The 18,933-nt window shown below is 46.0% G+C and overlaps 1 protein-coding gene across 1 annotated transcript in view; it reads left to right on the top strand.

The window, feature by feature from the left end:
• Window positions 1-18,715, top strand: part of SLC5A9 (solute carrier family 5 member 9) — a 28,100-nt gene extending 9,385 nt beyond the window's left edge. Inside the window, exons 5-16 of the mRNA XM_084785238.1 lie at window positions 735-839; window positions 1,110-1,274; window positions 2,430-2,535; window positions 3,332-3,412; window positions 3,659-3,864; window positions 4,051-4,186; window positions 4,598-4,705; window positions 6,757-6,907; window positions 8,791-8,959; window positions 10,381-10,596; window positions 13,639-13,822; window positions 16,513-18,715. Coding sequence (XP_084641364.1) covers window positions 735-839; window positions 1,110-1,274; window positions 2,430-2,535; window positions 3,332-3,412; window positions 3,659-3,864; window positions 4,051-4,186; window positions 4,598-4,705; window positions 6,757-6,907; window positions 8,791-8,959; window positions 10,381-10,596; window positions 13,639-13,822; window positions 16,513-16,721 — 1,836 coding nt within the window. The 3' untranslated portion in view covers window positions 16,722-18,715. The remainder of the gene's footprint in view (window positions 1-734; window positions 840-1,109; window positions 1,275-2,429; window positions 2,536-3,331; window positions 3,413-3,658; window positions 3,865-4,050; window positions 4,187-4,597; window positions 4,706-6,756; window positions 6,908-8,790; window positions 8,960-10,380; window positions 10,597-13,638; window positions 13,823-16,512) is intronic.
• The last annotated feature ends 218 nt before the right edge of the window (window positions 18,716-18,933 follow it).

Here is an 18,933-nt window from a genome sequence, read left to right as displayed (position 1 = left end):
GATCTTTGAAAACTAAATTTCTCTTCCCAAAGTGAGAGAAAGGGAGCTCAGGCCTACCTAAAAACCCAGTCACACCAAACTGTCACACAAATCTTCACATTTCTTTCATGTACTCGTACATTCTCATGTTCTCCTAGTCACATGCCCACACATTAAGGCAGTCATGCACACACATTCATACAAGCTAACAGCCACATACACTTTCACAGTGCACACATGCACTGTCCCTACTCACTCTCAATTTATTTGCTCACATAATCTTACATATAAAGACTCCCACAAACTCTCAGCTATTCATTTACTCACTCAGCCTCACATTCACTCACACTTGTAATGCCAGCTAATTTTGCACATCCATTTTGGTGATGTTCACGATGTCTAGCCACCACTGTTCACTCTCTGTTCTCTAAAGAGCAGAGAAAACCATGACAGCCTTCAGGATTCTTTGAAAGGTTTGGTTATCTGGAACAGGAAGATCTAAGGACTGGGAACCTTCATCTGTAGGCTTCCAGGTTCCTAGACCCTAACATCCTACAGGGATCATGAGAAATGACTGATGCGTCCAGATACTCCCTTAGGAGGAAAAAGAAAAACCCTTGGAATGGATCCACTTACTTAGGCAGTGTCTCAAAAATCACACCTGCTAGCTGCTTTCTCACTGTTAATGGTCCTAAGCCCAGATTGCTTCAAATTAACTCTGACCCTTGACTCTTAACCTCACTTGTGTCTTGCAGATCGGAGCATCTCTGATGTCCAGCAATGTGGGCAGTGGCCTGTTCATTGGCCTGGCTGGGACAGGGGCTGCTGGAGGCCTTGCTGTGGGTGGCTTTGAGTGGAATGTAAGCAAGCTGACCTGACTGTTCCAGGACATTGAGGGTCAGAACCTCAACTGTGCCTCGTCTTAGAGATGAAACATATCTTAGAGGAACTTGGGAGGATGTGTGGTAAACAAAGGAAAAAATAACTCAGCTGAAGTTATACAAATAAGTTTGGATGAGGACCCAGGTCCTTCATTTTCTTGCTCAGGGCTCTCCCACATAACATGCTACCTCCTGTGGGAATCTGCCCACCTTTTCTACAATTGAAATACCTTGTCTATGTTCTTCCAGGCAACCTTCTTGCTTCTGGCACTGGGCTGGATCTTTGTGCCTGTGTACATCGCAGCTGGTGTGGTCACTATGCCACAGTACCTGAAGAAACGATTTGGGGGACAGAGGATCCAGGTGTACATGTCAGTCCTGTCTCTTATTCTCTACATCTTCACCAAGATATCGGTGGGTATGGCTCCAAGGTGGCTTCCTTACCATGGGCATTACGCTGAGCTGCACAATGGCTGGGAGGGATGACAGGAATGAAGGTGAAAGGGAAGGATGAGGGGATGGAATAAAATGTAAGCATGGTGGATGGAATGAAGGATAGAAGGGAGGAAAGATGGATCCATACGACTTCAGAGAATGCATCCGTCCAGATGTGGAGCAATCTTAAAGGAGGGATAAATGTTTTAAGGGAATCCTTATCTTTCACTCCAAAAACTATCAAACTAGAGTCTGTACTTTTATCTTTCTATCAATTGCTGATTCTTCATTCAGCAACTATTAATAGCCTAGAATGTTGGAGCCAGAAAGATATTTACTGTCACTTTATTGAACTAAATTCAGAAAACAAATCTAGACGTGTCAAATGAATTATCCAAATCTACAAAGAGAAAGGACTAGGTCTGGAATCAGAACTGGATTGTGACTACCATAACCCAAGAGGATTAGGTCCCCACTCACTGTAATATCATAGACTCTGTAATCAGTTTATGAACAATCGTATAATGGGCTAAACAAACAGGCTGAAGGGAACAGAATCAATCAGGTTCTAGATCTAGCAATGAAATTTTTTTGAGGAAAAACACTATTAACTTAGAGAAACCCTATACATCCCAAGCCCCACAATAACTCAAGCATGTGTGTCATCCAGAACCTATGGTTGCCTGTCTAGCCAGCCCAGTAGGCCTTTTCTATGTCATGGATCAGCCAGCAACCTGCACTGTTCCTATTCTCCTCTTCCAAATATTGTCTTCTCCATCGTAAGCTTCTAGCTTTACTTCTTCCATCTTCTATTTTCATCACTTACCCTTCCCTTCATAATAGACAGATAAATCTTCCATGACTAGCTGATTTTGTTTAATCAAAGCACTATAGAGTATTGTTTCACTCTAAGTTCTACCATGCCTCCATATCTGCAAGGTCAAGCCCACATTCCCTAGTGTGGCACTTTAATGCCAAGACCAAACTCATAAGCACGGCACTTCAGTGTTGTCATCATTGTTTGGTGACAGCTGAGGACAGGCAGAAGACACCTGATAAGGTTGGTGACACACCCACAGCAACCATTCTGGAATCATTAAGTGGCATGGACTTTGGGGTTCTGGCTTTCTACAGACTGATATCTTCTCTGGAGCCATTTTCATCCAGATGGCCTTGGGCTGGAACCTCTATCTCTCCACGGTGATCTTGCTGGCAGTGACAGCGGTCTACACCATCGCAGGTAAGAAGTGAGGGCAAATTGATATATAGAAACAATGAGGTGAGGAAGGATGCTTTCACTGGCAAAGATAAAGATAGAGACGGGCAGAAGACTGGTGATCTTGAGAGAGACAGTGAGAGAGAGAGAGAGAGAGAGAGAGAGAGAGAGAGAGAGAGAGAGAGAGACAGAGACAGAGACAGAGACAGAGACAGAGACAGAGACAGAGACAAGCTAGCAAAAACAGAAATGTAACATGAGAGAACACACAGAGCAAGGTGGAAAGACAATAGGAGAAAAAGCAGATAGGAAGGGCAGAAATGAGAAATATACCCCTACAGAGTCAGGGAATGCAAGAGACTTGGGATCATGCTAAGGCCAGATACACAAGGATGAGATGGAAGATCAGTGAACTACTGTCTGGGCCATAGTCACCATCACAAAAGCTATGAACTCACTCTGCTGTTTCCTTCAAGGCATAGAAGTGGGTACCCTGGGACAGCAGCCCAGGACATAAGAGCTTATGTCTAAGTCACCTTTGAATGAAGGAGGCATCTCAGTGGGCTTTGGGAGGCAGAGCAGTTGTTAGTGTAGTGACCAGACAGAAATAGTTACATCAAAACACATTGATCTGAAACCAGCTCTATCGTCCTTGGGTGGGATAGAGAAAAATGAGATGGGGAAGAGTCTGTCACCAGGGTTCCCTGATAAGAGGCCTCTGTGTCTTCTTTGGTCTCCAGTGTAGCCAAACATAGGGAAGGCACCTATAAAGAAAGTCCCCACTGATGCTGACTGATGTATCCTTTCTTTGGGTACCTAGGGGGGCTGACAGCTGTGATCTACACAGATGCTCTACAGACCGTGATCATGGTGGGAGGAGCCCTGGTCCTCATGTTTCTGGGTAAGAAAGAGATCTAAAAACTCGCTATCGTAACACCCTAGAACTTTCCATAGCACAAAGCCACACATCTTTTCTAAACCAGCACTCTTTAAAATCAGGAATCTCCCTACTCCAAACCAAGGATCTTGAATCCAAGTCCCAGCACCATATCACATTCCCAATCTTCCTATCAGTTCAAACCCAGAGGTTCACATGAGGCTAAGAGTAGGGCTTCTGGGCCATTTCTCAACCATGTCTCTCCCACAGGCTTTCGGGAGGTCGGCTGGTACCCAGGCCTGCAGCAGCTCTATAAACAGGCCATCCCCAATGGCACGATTCCCAACACCACTTGTCACCTCCCAAGGGCCGATGCCTTCCACATGCTTCGAGATCCTGTGAATGGGGACATCCCCTGGCCAGGTCTCATTTTTGGGCTCACAATCCTGGCCACCTGGTGTTGGTGCACAGACCAGGTAACATCCCCAGCCTGGCTTGCCCCAGCAGGGGCTTCCTGAAAAACAATAACCAAACAGGACCTGTTGGTTGGACATTATCCTGGGACTGAGTGGAGGCAAGCAGTGGGCAGTGTTGGGGCTCCCCCTGCGCTGAGCTAAGCCCCTCTCTGACTCAGTGACATTTCCTCACTGCTACTATTTCAGGTGATTGTGCAGAGGTCTCTCTCCGCCAAGAGTCTTTCACATGCCAAGGGAGGCTCAGTGCTGGGGGGCTACCTAAAAGTCCTCCCAATGTTCTTCATTGTCATGCCTGGCATGATCAGCCGGGCCTTGTACCCAGGTAAGAGCTAATGCTGCTCTTTATGTATTGGAGTTTTGTAAGGCATTTGCAGAGATGGAGACGGCGCTCCTGGGATAAGTGAGCCAGAACAGGGGCTGGCAGGATTTCTCCATTAAGAGAATATAGAGAGCATTTTAGACTTTGTGCTAGAGTAGTAGAAATCTACATTTGAAAACCGTTTTAAACTTTCCCCCCTGTAGACGTAAAAGAAACAATTAAGATATTCTTACTTCCTCCCAAGAATACTTGTTTTTATCGAGGGACTCAAACAAGGTTTGCAATACATAGCTCAGATGCCACAAATCTATAGGCAATCAGATCACTTGTCACTTAACCTTCTAGACTAGGTCAGCGTCTCTAGTGAACATATTCCCACAGCATCATACAGCTCCCCTCCCCCTTTTTTTTCAGATGAGGTTGCATGTGTGGACCCTGACATCTGTCAAAGAGTGTGTGGGGCCAGAGTGGGATGTTCCAACATTGCCTACCCAAAGCTGGTTATGGCTCTCATGCCCGTGGGTGAGTCTCAGCACCCAAGCCCTTTCCACTACCCAGTACCTCTGCCAAGACTCACTACTTGGGGTGGACTGAACTACAAATAGATGGAAAGAGAGATAAGAAAAACCCATCTCTGCCACCACTCCAGAATATGCGTGTGCACACACACACACACACACACACACACACACACACACACACACACACATACACACACACACTTCCTCAGACTTTCCTAAGGTACTTGATGTGTGTTCCAGGTATTGGAGATGCAGAGCTAAAAGGCAGTTTTCTGATTCCAGGCTTTATGTGGTCTTCAGGGACTATATCTGGGCTCCCCAAAAGTAAAGAACATGGTGACCAGAAGACCCCGAGTCATTGACCAAGCCTGGAGAGTGTCAGAAAGAATTACCCCAAAGGAAGAAATTACCTCTGAGTCACAATAAGTGCCTTGTCAGAGATCAAGAACATGAGAAACACCATTCCAGGGAGATAGTGCACATGCAAATGACCAGGGTGGAGTGCTCGTGCAAAGCACCATCAGTAGAAAGAATGAATGAATGCAGCTTTCCATGGAATGTCATGGCCAAACATCATGCCGGAGGACAGTTTTTCTCTGAGAGAAAGGAGGGCACTAGGGACTGGGGGTCTTTGGTCCATTCAAGCATCAACAGTTAGATTTGTGCTTTCAAAAAACCACTGTGCTGGGAGAATTCAGCACAGATGGCTTGACCGAACCAGTGGTTTTAGAGATGAAGAGAAAGAATTTGAAGATATTTGTGAAGTGAGATTGGCAGGATTTGATGGCTCAATACGCATTAAGGGCTAGAAAGACAGTGGCCCAAAGAGGGTTCCAATTCTTGATTTTTGCAAGGTGGGTTTGTAATGATATTGAGTCAAGGAACTGAAAGGTAGTAGCTGAGAGGTTATTGCTTTCCTTTGATAGTTACAGCCAGCCAGAGAAATAGCAGAGATGTGGAGATCCACCTAGAGCCAAGCAGTTAAGAAGAAGAAAGGAGGAAAGGCAAGAGAAGGGTCTAGAATAATGTTGATTTCTGCTGGGAGAAACTAGAAAGGCATTATTGGCCAAATGGAAGCAAATGACTGAGGAGGACACCTTGCTTTGGAACCCTTGAGCACAAAGTGCCCTCAAGGCTTCCAGGGGGACACTAGGACTTAGTTAAGCATGCACTTTGGAGGGAAAGAGGCCCTGGGTGGGTTAGAGAACAGTGGGTCATCTCTCCACTGTTGAAAGATCACTTCCAGCAGCTTGACCATCAGAGATAGACACTTTAAATATTAGTGCAGGCTTCAGTGCTTCTAGTGTCCAAGTTAAGACAAAAAAATGGATCCAAGAAGAGAATGCCATTAGTCCAAAGATCATTCATTTAGCCAGTTACCTACAAGGTCAGAAAACAACCCAAGTTTCTGTCTCCAAGGCTGGAACTTCAAGTAATGACCATATTGTGATACAAAACACTGTTTTAAAAAAAAAGTATAGAAAACATGTCATAAAATGTTTAAATGCTAGGGGCTGGAGAGATGGCTCAGCAGTTAAGAGCACTGGCTGCTTTTCCAAAGGTACTGAGTTCAATTCCCAGTAAGCACATGGTAGCTCACAACCATCTATAATGAGATCTGGGGCCCTCTTCTGTCATGCAGGCAGAATGATAAATATAAACAAACAAATAAATAAATAAAATTAATAAATGTTTAAATGCTAAGAGCCACCCTCTTGCTCCCATCCCCAGGGATCCACTACCATCCACAGCTGGAAACCAAGATACACACCAAGACTGTAAAAAGCCTTGATTCATGCATACTTTGTGATGCACAGGGCCAAGCAAGGCTCAGGGATGGTCCATGCAAGGCCACAAAGCAGAGGCAGGCCTGGCCTCAAGCACTGTGCGTCTCCTGATTATGTATCTTCCCTGAATGGAACCCTCACCAGCACCCACTGCATCCCTTTCCCCACCCCAAGACTCTTGGCTTTGTGTGACACTGCAGCCATCTCCTTGTTCTGGCAGAGCCCTCAAACGGACAGCTTTCCAGTCAGCCCTGTCTCTCCCCAGGTCTGCGAGGCTTGATGATTGCTGTGATCATGGCTGCCCTCATGAGCTCACTCACCTCCATCTTCAACAGTAGTAGCACCCTGTTTGCCATAGATGTGTGGCAGCGCTTCCGCAGGCAGGCATCGGAGCAAGAGCTGATGGTGGTAGGCAGGTATGCAGATCCATGCTTTGGAGCACCCCTTTTCTGAGGAACTCTCTTCCTCCTCCTCCTCCATCCCTGCTTCCTGGGAAGACTGGCTAGCGTAGACCCCAGGTTAGCGGTCAGAACAGTGGATTCTGTGTGACTTTGCACTAAGCCCCACTCCAGAACAACACTACTTCTTTCCCTTTGGAATTCCATGGGTGTGTGGGGGGTGTCTATTCTTACCTGTTTAAGTACCTTTTGTACAGTGATCTACACGGTCACTGTGAGATGATAATGTGTGCAAGCCAGTGGTTCTCAGCCTTTCTAATGCTGTCACCCTTTAATACAGTTCCTCACGTTGTGGTGACCTCTACCCATAAAATTATTTTTGTTGCTGCTTCATCACTGCAATTTTGCTACTATTATGAGTCATAATATAAATGTCTGCTATACATGATATCTAATATGTGACCTTTGTGAAAGGATCATTCAGTCCCCAAAAGGGTCACAACCCATAGGTTCAGAACCACTTGCTGATGTAAACCCTGACTGATTAAGGATAAGTGGGGTAACATCTCAACACCCCGAAGTCTGTCAAGCCAGTTCTGGCTGTTATCCCAGAACTGCGAGAATGCTATTAATCTAACTCACCAGATACACCTAGAACATACATCATTTGCCACACTGTTATACTAGGGACACACGGACGCATGATGTAGCTCAGCTTACAACGAAGAGGGAACTTCAAGAGACAGTGAAGTGCAGTCTTGAGAGAGATGTGCATAAAGAAATTGTATTTGAACAACCCACAAGCCTTGGACACCAAGCTATGAAGCTTGAATTCCACCTTGAATGTAGCAGGTTTTGTTTTTAACACAGAATTTAGTGGTGGTTTTGTTTGTTTGTTTGTTTGTTTATTCTCAATAGACTAAGGATACGTAAGGGGCTGTTTCTGAAAATTCCCCCTTCACAATCCAAATCTCTATGGCCCTGGCTTTGAGACTAAAGCACACATTCCTTCCTCTCTGGTGGTTAGAGATGTGGTATTAGACACCCCACTCATCACAGTCATGGTCTATTTCTCCCAGGTGTTCTGTTTCTACCCTACAGCCTGCTCGTTTGCACACAGCTGGGCAGTGCCCGAGTGTCTAAGAGTAGGACAGGAGAGGGAGTGAGCAGCAAGGAGGACAGATGGACAGTTACTGCTCTAACAGGGCCTGATAAAGGGAAAGTGGACTGAAAGGAGAGGAGAGAAAAGGTGTTTCAATTTCTTCCGCTCCCGGGCATACCAACAGACCTAGAGTTCTCAATTAGTGTGACTTGGGCTCCATCTCCTGGTCATGTACAGTATTGCAAGCAGCCCATGCAAGAAAAGACCATCGTCTGGTTTTTTTTTTGTTTTTTGTTTGGTTGGTTGGTTAGTTGGTTTTTGTTTGTTTGTTTGTTTGTTTGATTTATTTTTAACATCAGACAACCAGAGAAAGGGTCAGCTGAGAGGGGTCAAGAGAAGAAGCAAAGACTCAGGGCCAATGTTGGCCTGGAGCCATTCTAGAGAAGCAAACCTCTTTAGACAGGGCTGGGTGCAAAGATGGAGAAAGGCATCCTCAGCAGAGACCTTTCAGTGCATGGTTTGGGGTAGAAGGTGTGGGTTATTCCTCATTGGTGGGTGTACAGAAAAACCTTGAAGCCATCCAATATATGAATGCAAAGTTTCGTTAATTCTGAAGTTCCCATTTCTAGGACTTTAAGTGTCTAGATGTCTGCATCTTGGTATTTGAGATTTTTTAACCCACAGACCTTCTCTGGCACAGGGATCACTCACTTTCTCTCCCTTCCTGATTCCTATGCAAACTCCAGCTTGCCCACGCTCACACATGCAGTACTCAGAGTGCCCTGTGCTCTTCCTACAGGTTGTTTATAGTCTTCCTGGTAGTCATCAGCATCCTCTGGATCCCCATCATCCAGAGCTCCAACAGCGGACAGCTCTTTGACTACATCCAATCTATCACCAGCTACCTAGCCCCACCCATCACAGCCCTCTTCCTGCTGGCCATCTTCTGCAAGAGGGTCACTGAGCCTGTGAGTGCGACACCCCAGCGCCATCCTCTCATGTCACAGAGTATAGGGTGAGGGTCTGTAGCTCATCTTGTCCCAAGATGAGAAAGCCACTGCCTGCCTTCTCCATGTTTTTAACTCTTATTATCAAGAGATTCTCTTGTTTGCCCAGAAAAATGCTTAGCAATTCAAATATGGCACCTCCAAGAATGTACTATTTTACAGGGTTCACATGGGTTTGCCATCTTGAGCACACAGGGAAGAAAGGTGATTGAACAAGCAATTATAGCAAAGGACAATGGTCTCTGGGAAAGTGAAGAGCCAGTGAAGAGACTCCTAGCAGCGGGGCATGGAAGACTTCCTGGATGAAGTGGCCTTTGGGATGATTTCCAAAGGGTCAGTGGTAGAGGGAGAAAGTGCTGGACAAGAGAGGATTGTGAAAGCGCATGACAGCCTGAGGCTCCATCTGTGAGCCTGTATCCTTCTACACATAAACAAAGCAAAAGCAAGGACACCAATGTTAAGCCAGTGTAAACTCCTGGGGTGATGCACACACAGATGTCCTGTAACTACACTGAATTCTGACAAGTGCGGGAGGGAGGTAGAGATGCCAGGATGGGAACCCTGGCTACATCTTGGGATAGAAAGAAGACACTGGCCCAAATCAGTTGGAAGTTCCTTGACAAGCTAAAGGATGTCAAGTTCATGACTCCACACAACCAGTGAGAGAACTCAAGGTCATGACAAAGGTCATCATAGGAACTCTTCCCTTTATGCCTCCACAAACAACACACTGCCACTTGTGAGATCTATTCTTGCTGACAAGACCTATTCTTGCTGACAACCACAAAACACAGCAAAGCCCATTGAATTCTGGGCTCTCTTGTTCATTCCAGAGTGTTTAATTCAAGATCAATATCTCATTGTTAAAATCTCAGTCATCTGATCAGTTCATACTGGGAACAGGTGTGGTTTAGCGATACAAGAGACTATACATAGTGTAAGATTGGAGACTTTCTTTTATAAAAATAAAGGGTGGAGCTCTGCTCATATTTCTAATTTTCATAACAGAATTCTGCAAACAGGCTTCTGGTGTTCCTGGCTTAGTAGAAAAATGTGTGTCATTGTATTTGAATATTGAGCATCTGTGACTCAGAACTTGCCAATCTTCCTTCTCATTGCACGTAGGAAAACCTGAGCCAGTGTGCTCACATTGATAGGCTCAAGTCAGCCCTGAAGCTCATATTCAGCTCAGTATAGTGCTCTGCCTGTCTTATAAGTCAAGACATGGAGTAAAGATGGGAAACTAGGTAAGATTGGCTGGAATTTCCACTGTAATAAATAAGTAAGAGAGAGATGTTAGGGCCTAGTGTCTCTGCTTCCTAAGATCTCCCACCTTAACCCAGTCTGCCCCCTCCTTGACTGTGTCTCTACTCTCTCCATAGGGTGCCTTCTGGGGCCTCATGTTTGGCCTAGCAGTGGGAATGCTGCGTATGATTCTGGAGTTCTCATACTCGGCCCCAGCCTGTGGGGAGGAGGACAGGAGGCCAGCTGTGCTGAAGGACTTCCACTACCTGTACTTTGCCCTCCTCCTCTGTGGACTTACTGCTCTCATCATTGTCGTAATCAGCTTCTTCACAGAGCCCATCCCTGAGGAAAAGGCAAGTGGTGTGTTGGGGCTGTGGCTTCTGGAAACAAGGCCTCCACTCCTCATGCCCGGAATGCCCGCCCGCACTGGGTCGTATCCTGCCGCAAAGATATAGTTTAGAGGGGTATGAGTTTCCAGGCAAAAAAATAACTCATTGTCTACCGTCTACCCACTATGTGTCAGACATGGTGCTGGGGCTACAAAGCTAAATGGTCCCTACCAACAACTGTCTCCAGGAGAGCAGAGGCCAACACAAACTGTTAACTACACACAGAGAAAGTATAGGGCTAGGCTTGATGAGAGGAGCTAAGCACAAGTATCCAGGGACAGGTACGTTGGCAATGTCCCTCTGAGTTGCATTTAGAGAAGATATATATGTGTATACACACACACACACACACACACACACACACACACACACACACACACACATTAAGAGAAAAGGAACCAGAAAGCTCCCTAGCACCTGAATACTGATGATGCCCAGTCTCTTGAAGCCTTTCTTTTTTTTCTCCAGCCTGTTTGGTTTATTAAAGCCACTGACTGGACAGGCTAAACATCAAGAATATGTCACATCACCATCTGGAGCCTGGATGCCTAGGATCAAGGGACAATCGGGTTGTGTTCCTCTGAAGGTCCCTCTGCAACTTGGACATGGCTATCTTCTCCCTAAGTCTTCACAGGCTTCCCTTTGTGTCTGTCCGGGCCCCTGATCTCATCAGGACCTACCCATGCCACCTCATTTTGCCTTAATTACTTTCTAACAAGCTTATCTCCATATGAGCTGTAATCTGATATATGGGAGTTAAGACTTCAACATAGAGAGTCTGACAGGACTCAGTGTGGCCACTGACAAAGCCTGTGGTAGAAGCTGGATCCTAAAATATTGTGAGTGACATTCACCGATAATACTCTCACCTGTGATACATTTTACATGTGAGACTGTGAAATGATCATATGACTCCCTGCAAAAAAAAAAAAAAAAAAAAAAAAGAGGGTCTCTCACATATGAGCAAATGAGGCTGGCTCCTCATGGGACTAGAAATGACCTCCTGTTGCTGGGGTCTGTGCTTTGCCCTTGTCTGAATTCTCACTCTTCCTATCAATGCCATTCCCATGTTAGAATCCATCCTTGGGTCATCTCTGACACCACTGATGTTGGCTACAGAAGTTGCGAAAAGGGGACAACCTTTATAAAGAACAGCCCCATTCTCAGCATCTGTTCCTGTCTATAGTCTCTCAACACACTGCTGTCCCCAGAACGCTACTCAGTTTGCTCTTATTGAAGTTACTCACATTTCTTGTTGCTAAAATGAATGGTTAATTCTTTGTTACTATTTTAAGTGAGTTCCGAGGCGAGCAAGACGCCACTGGCCACATCTTGAACCTGGAAGACCTCTTCTTTAATCATGTCTAGTATATTTTGCTCTTGAATTTTGTTGTACCATTCTAATCTTCTTGTCTCTTCGTGGGCCTTTTCCTTCCTTAGAATCACCTCGGTGACATGTTGGCCTAAAGCATCTGTTCTCAACCTGTGGGTCACAGCGCCCTTGGGGGGGGTCACATGTCAGATATCCTGCATATCAGATATTTACATTATGATTCATAACAGCAGTAAAATTGCAGTTATGAAGTAACAATGAAATAATTTTATGGTTGGAGTCACCATAACATGCGGCACTTTTAAAGGGTGAAAGCATTAAGAAGGTTGAGAACCACTGCCCTAGGGTGTCCCTGGGCTACAAAGTCAACAACTGTTTCGGACCCTGAATTCTATCTCCATCCAATCTCTTAAGATTCAAACTGAAAATTCAACTGCTTCCTGGTGACATGAAGGCACATTGCCTGTATGATATTAGTGACACACAGTGTAAGCATAAAGCTCATAAGCTTTACAGGGGCTTGTAGAAACAGATAAGCCTCTCAGGTTCTCCTGATTCCAGACAGAGGCACACTTCAGAACCAGACAGGAGACACCTGGCTCTGCATGTAACAGAGCTGCTGGGACAGCTGAAGGGTTTGGCTAAAGGAGACCTTCAGAGGCACCATGGTTAGGTCTAATACCACTGATGTCTAAAACACTAAAGAAGCTGTTTTTTACATGCTCTGACCCATGGAAGAGGGATATTAGAAAAGTTAACAGGACCACTGAAGAGACCTGAGGCTCGTTTCTCCTCTTTGAAGGTCTCAGAGGTATTACAGATCCTCAAGCTCACCATCACATTTATGCGTGTGTATTTTCTCTCTCTCCCTCACTCACAAAAAAACCAAACCCGTTCTTGTCTTGCATCCTTTCTCCTTTGGAGGAGGCTCCATTACCCGTGTCATCAGCTGAGCCGTGATCCAAGAACCATGGTAGTCTCTCCTTGTCTTCACTTGACCATTCCATAAGTCACCACATTCTGTGAGTTGTACTCTGCTAACACCTTGTAAGGCTGCTGCCTCCTGGCGAGGGGAGTCAGGTGAGTGGTTGAGTGCTTGCCTAACATGCACAAAGCCTAGGTCTCGCCCCAAACACTGAAAGGGGAATTAATGCATAGGTTAATGCATAGACCTTTCCCTCCTACCTGTTTTCTTGGGCACCGAGTATTTCTTTCAATATTTCTTGCTTCACTTTTCAATGGTTTCCAGGCTGGACCACTTCAATTCACTCTGAAGGAGCACTGAAAATCCTAGCTAATAGTTCCTTCTCTTTGTCTAAAGTCTGCAGTGGCTCTTTCCGGCGTTTAAGCTTTGTTCCTGTCAGTTATCAACTCCCCAACAGACATTCAAAGCCTTTTACTGGTGATCAGACACCTGCTTCCTGTGTAGCCTTGTTTCTCCCTGGCTGAGCTCCAAGCAGCTGGGGAATTCCTGACTCAGATCTCAATTTCAGCACCCAGCCTAGGCCTGCCAGAGAGTGCTATTTGAGAGAGGCTCGTGTTTGAAGAAAAGGAAAATCAAGGTGGCCTTCCTAGCCTGTTTTCTATTGCTCTGATGGTCTCCCATGGCTGAGACCTCCTTCTGCACAGCAGGACTGTCTTCTGACTCTGGATGTTGTTTCTTCTTGCTCTAGCTTGCTCGCCTGACCTGGTGGACGAGGAACTGCGCCTTATTTGATGTGCAGAAGAAAGCTACCATGAGTGTGAATGAGGCTGAGGGAGACAGCACTCCAGGGCTGGCAGGGAGGTCAGCAATGGAGGGCCCTGCAGGAGATGAGGAAGAAGCAAACACCACCCAGGGGTCAGAACAACCTGGAGGTAGGTTGAGGGCAAGTTGGGGTGACATTAGGGGCATAAAGGAGCAATGAGGATAGACATAATGCTGAAGATCCCCCCCCCCCTCCGAGGACTAATTTTGGAGTCACTGGGGATGTAGGACTCTGAGAGAACCCAATCAAAATTATCCTTTCACTTTCTCAAGTGACTACTAAACCAGTTAAGACAGATACAAGGTGAAAGCCTGCCTTGGTGACTCATGGCATGGCTAGGTTTAAATTCTATCCACTAGGAGGCGTACTTCCCAATACTGAACCCAGCATTAGACAAAGGCGCTCACTCATTCTCCAACAGCACAGCCGGAACCTATTGGCAGGAAACCTAACAGCCTTGCACCTATTCAGTTCCCTACACGTGGGAGGGTGCATCAGGCATGACCGAGAAACAGCCACCCTTGTCCCTGACTCCACTTATCTATTTATTCCCCCTCTTGTCTAGCTTGTACTTTTCTGTAGTCACACAGAAGGCTGGCTGCCTCCCATGGGAAGAGTGTAGGGCATGCCCAAACTTGTGTTGTTGTCACAGGGATGCCTCAGAACAATGGTCACTTCTCTGTCAGGTTCTTAAGAGCTGCTGCTATTTTCCCAGAGGTTGTTAACTGTGTTAGGATAGTACATTAATTAAATCAAAGCCATAGTGTGCCAGTTGCAGATATAATGAGGTTATAACCTTCCTGTAGTGAGATGAAATAATAACATTATGACACTCCAATGATAGGATGACAACATTATAAAGATGTTTTTTTCTGTTATAATAGTCCCAAGGAAAATTTTAAAATTCCAAAAGTCACATCATTTGCAAGTTAAAGTCCAAAATCAATTATCTTTCCCTTATGAAGTAGAAGTTTAATAAAATGTAAGTGTTGTGTTTATTTCCAGACTTAGTTAGAGAGAGCCTCAGTGCCTGGATGGGGCTAGGATTCTCTTGGCAGCAGTTTTACATAGCTTTGGACAAAATTCCATCAGGAGTAAAAAAGCCTGAGTATTGTCCATGCCTCTGTGGTGCCCACCTTTCTGTAACTGTAATAAGTTAAACAAAGACATTGGTAGCAAAGCATCACACACATTTGCCAGTGCTCTGCCACCCACTTCTTCTGTATTCACTGGGTCTGAAGACCCTACACCACTCCACAAGCTTTAAAGGACTTTCATTTTTTGAGGCCCTTCACCTTCATTCAAAGTCCTCATGCTATACAAAGGGCCACTTGCAGGTAGCTGAAGATGTCATGAGCTCCAGAGCCACTCGTGTCTAAGGCTCCATACTTCTTGCCCAGGCTGTGGCAGTCAAAGGTCAGTGGAGAAGTCTGTAAAGAAGAGAAACTCTCTCATAAGCACCACAGTCGAATACAGAGATGCTCACTTAAGATGCACCAGAGGTCAAAGTCACTGTCCCTGGCCTTAGGAGTCATCCCACTTAGTTTCAGTGTATTTTGCTTGGCAAAAAAAACACTGTAGCTTTATTTTTCTTTTACCAGTTTTATAGCCAGGTACCTGATTTGGGGTGAGTCTCAAAACTGTTTCCCCAATCACTGAAAGGACCAATTCTGGCCCTGACAAAGTTTATGAGCTGAAAAGACCATCCTTCAAGCAGTCGTGTAGAAGAAGCTGCTGTGAAGGAAAAGAAAAGAGTATCTCTCAGAGGGGAAAAGTAGAGACTTCCCACGGCTGGACTGCACAGATAGATAGACATAGCCAGTTACAGAGACAGACAAGGCCCTTGCTGATGGTCCCTGTGTCCAGAGCAATGCACTTCCTGTTGCTACAAAGGAATGCCTGCTTTCTGTGAACAGCTGCACCCAAGCGTGGAAAATGAGCCTCTGAGTCAGCCATGATGTCCAGTAAAAACACAGCCCCTATCCTCCAAGCCCAGCCCCATTACAAAACACCATTGTTGAGGAATGAGAGATACAAGGAGGCAGCTGCTTAGGCCGTGGATCCTTCTTGATGAAACAAAGAAACCTCAAGACAGGGGAGAAGCAGCCCCTTTCAGCTTAATTTCTGTAAGTTTTGTGGCCCCAAGCTCTGCAGCTCTCTACATTGCTAGCCTGGCCTACATTCTTCAGGCAGGTGAGCATTTGGACATCACTCGCACAGCCTCTCCCAGACCCAGCACTGGTAGCCTCTGCTATCATCAACTACCATTCCCATCAGATGTTTAAACAACTCTTAGAATAATGCAGGGCATGTCACTAAGGCATGTAAGGGAAAAAGTGCCTGCCACTAAGGGGAGCTGGATGGTGGATGCATGGCCTTAGGCAAGGCTGAGGGTAGAGCTGGACCTGTTGCTAGGTCCCTGGAGTCCAGCTCAATGTCAGGCCCCATATCTAGGGAAACAAGTCTGTATGGTTTAGATGTTCCCCCTTTCTGGGGAAAATAGGCCTTTTTTTTTCTGTCCCCATTCTGTACTGGTGCTCTGAATGAGAACACATGTTGCTAGCTCAAACACACCATCTCTTGTAGTGAGATGCTTCTGAGCTATGACCATTGGGTGCTATAGCCAGGTGCTGGCTCACCCCAGAGACCGAATTTAGCTCCCAGCCTGTGCCTTTCAAAGTGCCCTCCCCGTGTGCCCCAACTCGTTCCTTCCGTGTCTTACCACAACCATTCTCTCATCTCTTTTCCACCCTTACCTCTCTCCATCCTCTCTTCTTCCCCTTATGGCCTGTCACCCAGCTTTACACAGGTCCTGGGGGAAATGGCTCTGGAACTGGTTCTGCGGACTCTCAGGGTCTCCACAGCAAGCTCTGAGCCCAGGCGAGAAGGCTGTGCTGGAGCAGAAGCTGACCAGCATCGAGGAGGAGCCACTCTGGAGACGTGTCTGCAACATCAACGCCATCATCCTGTTAGCCATCAATATCTTTCTCTGGGGCTATTTCGCGTGACTCCCCAGACTAGGATGTAGTTGAAATAAGTAAGGACCACTGAATCCTGGTCAGTCCCAGAGGCCAGAGGCAGGCTCTCTTTCGACCTTGCTGTACTAACTGGAGACCACAGAGGCTGAGAGTGAAAGCACCCTTGAAGAGTATCCAGTCCTATATGCTTGGCAAGTGGAGACGTGAAGGACTAAAGGGATCACTACGATTGCCCAGAGTCACACAGCAGGACTCACACTGGGTCTCCAATTCCATCTCTTTCTGTTAAACCTTCTTGTCATCCTACCTCAAAAACGTAATTTCCTTATCTAGGTACACTGTTTTCATGTCTCTTACCCTCTTTCTCTTTCTGTTTCCTGTCTCCTTCTTTCCCTTCGCAGATCCCAGTACTGTGTTTATAGCATGAGTTCATTGAGTAGGGCCTTATCAAGCCATTGTTACACATTATGTCTGCCAATCCCATGAGCAAAGAGCACAGGGGACATGACAGGTATCGGGGCAGAGCGTTGCAAGACCAGGATTCTCCTTAGCCCAGCTCTAAGTCCCCACACCCCGTTCCTGCAGTCTTCACATCCTAGGGACTTGGAACCCAGCTGGAGAGACGTGCTGAAACCAATAGGAATCAAACACTGCCATGGAGCAGAAAGGATAACCTCAGTATGGGCACTCCACAGCCTTTATCCCTCTGCCTTCATCTGCCAAGACTTTCCCTGAAATATATATGAGACTGTGACCCTGAGGCAGCTTCCCAGCAAGCTTTCCAAATGCCTCAAACTGGGTCAAGGTTCCATTCAGCACCCCCCCCCCGGAAATATGTGGCCCTTATCACAACGTCCTCTAGTGCTGTCACCTTTTTAGATGGTGCGTGCCTAGGAGCAGGGATCAACAGTTACATCCAACCTGGCTTTGTACCTATAAATAAAAGAAGCCAGTAAATGCTTTTTGGAGTCATATGCTTTCCCAGACCCTGTGAACTTTGCTCTGTGGATCGGGTGGCAAAGGGCTGTAGAATTGGCTGCTGGGAAGGAGACTCCATGGAGTATCAGAGCTGCTGAGTCTCAGGCATCTAAGCTGAATTGTACAGCTACAGCTGAGAACGGCCCTTCTCCCTCTCCTCTGGTCCTCTGCAGTGTTGCTTTGGATCACCATGCCAGTTGTTTCTCACTCTAACTCAAGACAAATAAATCTCCACTTCATTGGCCTGAAGACACAGGCACATCTCTGAACTTCTCCCGTTACTGCTGACTTTGTTTCCAGTGACTTTCTGACTTCACTGATCTTTTGTCCCAGAGGAAAGCTTTCTCTGTCTCTCTGACTGAGAATTATGTCTTCCTTCTGACTTCTTCCCAAACCATTTGCATGAGTCATTTGTGAGTAGCAGATTATAATGAAAGACTGGGAGGAAATTAATTTCAACAGGAACATAGTCTAAAACCGAATTAAGTCTGACCTTCCTTCTGGTTTTTTGTTTGTTTGTTTGGAAAGAGGTCATATGGAGCTCAGGCTAGCCTCAAACTTGCTACATAGAGTAGCAAGATCAGGATTACTCTGATCTTTCGAGTGTGTGCATATGTGTATACATTCATATTAATGTGTGCACATGTAAGCACATGCATGTGGAGGCCACAGGTAGATGTTTGCTTTTGAGCCATGGTCTCTTAATGAGCCTCGCGTCATTTGCCATGTGCTAACTACACTTCAGTGCTCTGTGCTCGGCTTCTCATTCCCAACTTGAGGCTGTAACTGAAGTCATCAGTTACAGGTATGATGGATAGGGTGACCTGAAATTGCAGAGTGACATTCCTGTAGCACTAACACAATATACTACTGAAGTAATTGATAAGAACTGGGCATGGCAGAAGACTGAGAGCTGGATCTGGCCTTTGGAGGATGGAGTGGCATTTTCTAGAAGTTGTACAAAGTAGAAGGATAGCATGTGCAAAAACGTCAAGGTGCAAGAGTATATAATAGGCCCCCCCCTAATAAAGGAACCTCACTCATTAGTTTGTGAATACCAGCTCTATTTAATTTTCCCTCGGAGCCAGCCTTACTTTCAGCATCCTGCCTGTATGCTGGGAGATTTGTTGGCAAGGGACAAGAAAGAATCAGCATCTGGCAAGAGGAGCAGAGGCTGACAGAGCCCTGGGGGTTCATGTTCAAGGGTTTACCACCACTTCCTGTCCAGAGCCTTTATAATGCTCCTGTGGCCATTTTCTGGTTG

The sequence above is a fragment of the Acomys minous genome, assembly GCF_964271855.1.
Source record: "Acomys minous genome assembly, chromosome: 6".
In the NCBI taxonomy this organism is placed as follows: Eukaryota; Metazoa; Chordata; class Mammalia; order Rodentia; family Muridae; genus Acomys; species Acomys minous.
The sequence above is the reverse complement of the archived record's forward strand: the minus strand, read 5'-3'. Positions and strand labels throughout refer to the sequence as shown.